At 38.8% G+C, this 5,968-nt stretch overlaps 1 protein-coding gene and 1 pseudogene across 2 annotated transcripts; both read left to right on the top strand.

The window, feature by feature from the left end:
- The first annotated feature begins 236 nt into the window (after positions 1–236).
- Positions 237–1,673, top strand: LOC106577716 (uncharacterized; annotated as a pseudogene).
- Positions 1,674–3,209: 1,536 nt separating this feature from the next.
- LOC106577670 (uncharacterized) lies at positions 3,210–5,527 on the top strand. 2 transcript variants are annotated; one of them, XM_014155988.3, is made up of 6 exons: positions 3,210–3,294; positions 3,445–3,798; positions 3,901–4,251; positions 4,443–4,577; positions 4,774–4,835; positions 4,948–5,527. In XM_014155988.3, the coding sequence occupies exons 1-6, from the start codon at positions 3,249–3,251 to the stop codon at positions 5,086–5,088; spliced, it is 1,089 nt and encodes a 362-aa protein (XP_014011463.1). In that variant the 5' UTR covers positions 3,210–3,248; the 3' UTR covers positions 5,089–5,527. The 2 variants fall into 2 exon arrangements, with proteins under 2 accessions (XP_014011463.1, XP_045557355.1); XM_045701399.2 differs by lacking the exon at positions 3,210–3,294 and having other exon boundaries at positions 3,311–3,798.
- Positions 5,528–5,968: the final 441 nt, after the last annotated feature.

The raw sequence follows: 5,968 nt of genomic DNA, 5'->3' as shown, positions 1-5,968 counted from the left end.
GTACACAGAGGATATTTTAGAAGAATTCTGCATGCAGAGTCTCAATTTGGTGTTTGTCCCATTTTGTGTATCCTTGGTTGGTGAGCAGACCCCAGACCTCACAACCATAAAGGGAAATGGGTTCTATATTCAATTCAAGTATTTTTAGCCAGATCCCAAATGTTATGTCAAATGTTATATTCCTTTTGATGGCATAGAAAGCTCTTCTTGCCTTGTGTCTCAGATCGTTCACAGCTATGTGGAAGTTACCTCTGGCGCTGATGTTTAGGCCGAGGTATGTATAGTTTTTGGTGTGCGCTAGGGCAACGGTGTCTAGATGGATCATCACACTCTGCCTGATATTTCCACTTCTCAGGGAGATGGGTAGGTCCAGCTTTTATACTACTGTGCTTATAGGGGGTACACCCTAAATTTGAAGATACACAGGAACTTTATTGATGCAATTCATATTTGTCTTTGTGTGTATTCTAGCTGCGGTACAATCCTCAACCATGTGCCTTGTTTCAGCCAACATAGGAGACACAATGACTTTGCACTGCTCCCGTGAAGGCAACTTGGCACTGCACTTCTTGTGGTTCAAGAAAACCTTGGGTGATGGTCCTCAGCTTACAAGTGTGACAATAATGCTTCATTCCACAATGAATTTAAAGGCAATCTTCACTTCTCAGTGCAAAGTGGCAAAGGAATAAAACACCTAATGATCTCAGACATGCAGCTCTCAGATTCAGCAACATATTAATGAGGGAGTTCTATTTCCAACCAGGTAGAATTTGGAGAAGGATCCATTCTTGATTTTAAAGGTACACAATCTGAATTTAGAGAGAAGATAACTAGAAATGAATGTTCCGAAACTAATCTCCAGCATTTTTGCACTTTACATTTTGGATATTCAATGTCTTAATTGAATGTGAGGTATTCGCACAATAAGACATTACTGTCGCTTACATTTTCAATAAATGTTGAGGACACAAAATAGGAAACACATTTGCTGACGTAAAAACATTTTTGTTCAGCGTCCGGAAACACAACCGTTGTTCAGCAGTCTGTGTCTGAGTCAGTCCAGCCAGGAGACTCTGTGACTCTGAACTGTACAATACATACTGAGACCTGTGCAGGAGAACACAGTGTCTATTGGTTCAGACATGGCTCAGGAGAATCCCATCCAGGAATAATTTACACCCATGGAGACAGGAGTGATTGGTGTAAGAAGAGTCCAGAGGCTTGTCCTCCTACACAGAGTTGTGTCTACAACCTCCCCAAGAGAAACCTCAGCCTCTCTGATGCTGGGACTTACTACTGTGCTGTGGCCTCATGTGGGGAGATAATGTTTGGAAACGGGACCAAGCTGGACATCAAGGGTAGGTGAAATATCTTACATTTCTGTTTATATCCATTGTTTAATCTACTATGTCTCAGACAAGAGGTCCAGCAGTCTCTTCTTTAGATGCAGCGGTAAATAGAATTCCTTATGTTGTATTACCATATAAAGAAGTGTGAAAGGGATTACAATAAAATTATATTTTTCTCCTTCATTTTATAATTGTTCCTCATGGGCCCAAGATGCAGACAGTCTCCATTATGTAGCTCTGAATCTGAGCAACAAGAAGAACAGGTCTAGAAGACACAGAAGCAACATGGAGGAAGAGATGGTGTACTCTGGGATCAGACAGTAGAAATGGATGAATGACACAGCCTTAATAACTGTTAACTTTATTCACTGTAACTGTAATGAATAAGTTGCATTGTTTCTCTGCCAAACTCATTTGACAATGACTACTTTGTGATAAGATAAACAAAGCATTTAACAATAATCAAGACAAAGGAAGTTGAAGGTATTTATTTGGGCCTTACTCCATAAAAATGTATGCTGCAGTGATGAACAGTTGTTTCTCTTCTCATGCCACTAGCACCCCTCACACACACAGCAACCTATTTACACGTACTCTGATGTCATTTCTTAATTAAGAAGAACATAAGACATAGTAGTATGCCTTTAAATTAGTAAACAAGAAGAAGTTTCAAGTGTTTTAAATGTTTTGTCATTTGTGTTTTAGATTTGAATGGTTCTCAGCAAAGCCAGTATAGGAATCCTCATGCCAACACATCAGACAAACAAGTTAGCAGAATTGTTGCATCAAGAGTGAGACTGGTTAAGAGTATTAAAGCTAAATATTACAGCATTAGATTTGAGTCTGACTTGAGTGAGTCTGTGTTTCATCCCCATAGCGCCACGGTGACAATTATGACCTGAACTATACTGCTCTGAAGATCACTGACAAGAAGGGTACCAAGCCCAGGACACAGAGGAGAGAACAAAGAGAACAGAGAGAGGAAGAAACCATCTACTCTGGTGTAAGTCATCAAGACAGGATGTGACATGCAAGGGTCATCCAATCAGCATCATTCTAAGTTAAGTCCCACCCTTCCTCTGAACTCCACTTTGATCTTGACTGTTCCAGTTTGAACTGGCTGTTATATACATTTCTCATTTGCTGTAGGATGCCTTTGCATGAGCCTAGCTTTGCCTAATATAAATGTAAAATAACCACTTTGCTGACCATAATTGTCCTGCAAGTGTGAAAGCTGATACTAGGATGGTTTCATAAGTCTGAAATCCTCAGCAATAGTGGTTGACTTGATTTTGTAGAAGTCTACAACAAAATGTATATCATGATTTTGCAAATGTCTGAAGTATTCATTTTCATGATAATGGTTGTATTATGGAATTCTATAACCTGCCCTTATACTTGTGTGATACTTCAATAAACATGTTTTTATTTTGAAGTTTACTGACTTGCCCAATTCTTACCAATTATTTGCACCTGGTATCAAAGGATCAAATCTTTATTTTGTCAAAAAGGTGCGAACCTCACCAGAGTTCACTTCCTCCTGAAAGCTTGAACTGCCTTCTACAGACATGAAGTGAGAAATACAATGTAAACCCCTTGTGTATGTCAAAGAGGACATATGAACCAGTAGTCTCAGCCACCGACCCAAATGATGAAAAACTACAAACCAGTAACTCTGACTTTACATCATTTGAAGGGCTGCTCTAACTATGGTATGCCACAGGTCACATGTTAGATTGTAGTTTTTATCACATGTTTTGTGCCTGTTCAGACAGCCAATAATATCACTCTGTTCAGAGTTTCCGCCTTCTTCATAATGATTACCTAATGAGTGTCATCATGTAAAAGGTGCCCTGTTGTCAGACCCCACACACTATACAGTGCAGAAAGGACATTAAAATGATGATTATATATTGGACAATCTTTTTGTTTTACGGCAATTTGGGTAAGTAAGACTTATTAATACGGTTCTTTTGCTTTTTTATGTCAGTCTTTCTGAATCAATTTTATTGACTATGTAGTCTGAATAATGACAATAATGTATAATTCTGTGCTATAACTTGTCTTTGATTTATTTAGTTTGTTTGCTTCACAGGTTGTGCACTTAACAACAATGTAATCCAACCAGACCCTTTGATAGTTACACAACTGGGACAAAGTGTATCACTAAATTGCTTTTTTCAATCTCATTTGATCAAAGTCTCTTGGTTCAAGCAAACTGTTGGACAGAAGCCTCTTCTCATGGCATCATCATATTATCCCTCTAAAAATAGTTTTCATTTTACCAAGGACTTTAATGAGACTAAACGTTTAAGTGTGAAGAGAGGAATTGACAGCTGTAACCTGACCATCTCCAAGACAGAGTCAGGGGACTCCGCTACATACTACTGTGGTGCTATGGAAGAGGGCGAAGTCACATTTGGGGAAGGAACTTTTTTAATTGTCAAAAGTAACTTAAGTCACTACCTAATGTGTGTTCATATAATGCTAAATGAATGAATCTAGCAGGAAAATAGAATGTACACACCATGATCTTACTCACTCTCTTCAGATTCAGGGTCCAACAGCATGTCTGTGCTCCAACAGCCTGTGTCTGAGTCAGTCCAGCCAGGAGACTCTGTGACTCTGAACTGTACAATACACACTGAGACCTGTGCAGGAGAACACAGTGTATATTGGTACAGACATGGCTCAGGAAAATCCCATCCAGGAATCATTTACACCCATGGAGACAGGAATGATCAGTGTAAGAAGAGCCCTGAGGCTGGGTCTCCTACACAGAGCTGTGTCTACAACCTCCCCAAGAGGAACCTCAGCCTCTCTGATGCTGGGACTTATTACTGTGCTGTGGCCTCATGTGGGGAGATACTGTTTGGTAACGGGATCAAGCTGGATGTTGAAGGTAAGTAGTCCATAACCAAAATACAGCACTACTTTTCTCCATAATGGTTTGAAATATCAATATGTAAATATTTCACCTTTAGTTGATAGTAGATTTCCAGTGATTTAACTTTAATAGCTAACTTTTATGCCAAATGCATTGAGGAAAAAATAATAAAAGAAAATAATGAAGCCTTGTTTTTTAACTTTCAGACCTTTTGGGTGATCAGAGTAATCTTATTTTCCCCATCATTATATCTTGCCTGACAACTACTGTGATTCTGAGTGTGAGTGTCAGCATTATCCTCTGTGTGAGAATGAAGAGGTCACGATGTGAACACTGTGCAGGTACAGTAAAAGTCTTCATAATTATCTTAAAATTAATGATAGTTACAGATAAAAGGCTCGCCCACCTTTTACCACTTCCCTCTCTGGCCTACTTCATTTTGAATCTGAAAATATTACATTCACAGTAGTATGTCTTTTTATTAGTAAACAACAAAAGCTTTTGAATATATTGAATGTTTTGACATTTGCCTTTTAGCAGGGACCCCTTTTCAGCAAAGCCACTATGGGAATCCTCTTGCCAGCACTTCAGAACAACAGGTTAGCTGGATTAATTGTACCGTATCAAGAATGGGTCTGGATAAGGAAAAGAGTACAGCATTAGATTTGACCTAGAGTCTGAATTGAGTGAATCTATGTTTCATCCCCACAGCTCAACAGTGATGATGATGCCCTGAACTACGCTGCCCTGAAGTTCACTGTCAAGAAGAGTACCAAGCCCAGGAGACAGAGGAGAGAACAGAGAGAGGAAGAAACCATCTACTCTGGTATGAGTCATCAAGTCAGGATGTGACAGTCCTCCAATCAGCATCACTTTAAGTTGAGCCCTACTGACCTCAACTTTGAGCTTGACTGTGTCTGTGTCACTTGGCTGTTTTGTACATTCCTCATTTGCTATACAATGTAATAGTCGGTTGTAGCTGTAGAGACAGTCACTGCATTGGCATATTCTCCTAATAACAACATAGAATCACTCAGATGCAGAGCATAATTGTTCATCAAGTGTGAAAGCTGATACTAGGATGGTTTCAGAAGTCTGAAATACTCACCAATAGTGGCTGAGGTTGACTGACTGGATGCATTTGTTTTTGTGGAAGTGTACAACAAAATGTATATAATGACTTTGCAAATGTCTGAACTCTTCCCTTTGATGATAATAGTTGTAACATGGAACTCTGTAACCTGCCTATATGTGTGTGATAGTTCAATAAACACCATTTTATTTCATATGTTTAATGACTTGCCCAATTCTTACCACTTATCTTAAGTTTGATTTTCTTCCATTTTGACATGAGTGTTTTGTGTAGATCGTTGACAAAAAAATGACAATTAAATCCATTTGAATCCCACTTTGTGTCACAATAAAATGTGAAGAAATCCAGTGTTGGTGTAAACTTTCTATAGGCACTGTATGTGCTACTAGTCTCAGAAACCAACTCAAATGATGAAAAAATACAAACCAGTAACTCTGACTTCATACCATTTGAAGATAAATAGCACTCCTTTGTGATAGCGTAAGCAATTTAGAGAGAATAGCATCACAGATTCATCTATGAATACATATTGTATCTGTATATAACGTGGGGCATTATTTTGACCTCACTTCCTCTTCAAACAACCCATGGAGCCAACCTAAAATTTGTGACTCCTGTGGTGCATGTAGAAAGACATTT

Source organism: Salmo salar, chromosome 18 (assembly GCF_965601325.2).
Source record: "Salmo salar chromosome 18, fSalSal1, whole genome shotgun sequence".
Classification (NCBI taxonomy): Eukaryota; Metazoa; Chordata; class Actinopteri; order Salmoniformes; family Salmonidae; genus Salmo; species Salmo salar.
The sequence above is the reverse complement of the archived record's forward strand: the minus strand, read 5'-3'. Positions and strand labels throughout refer to the sequence as shown.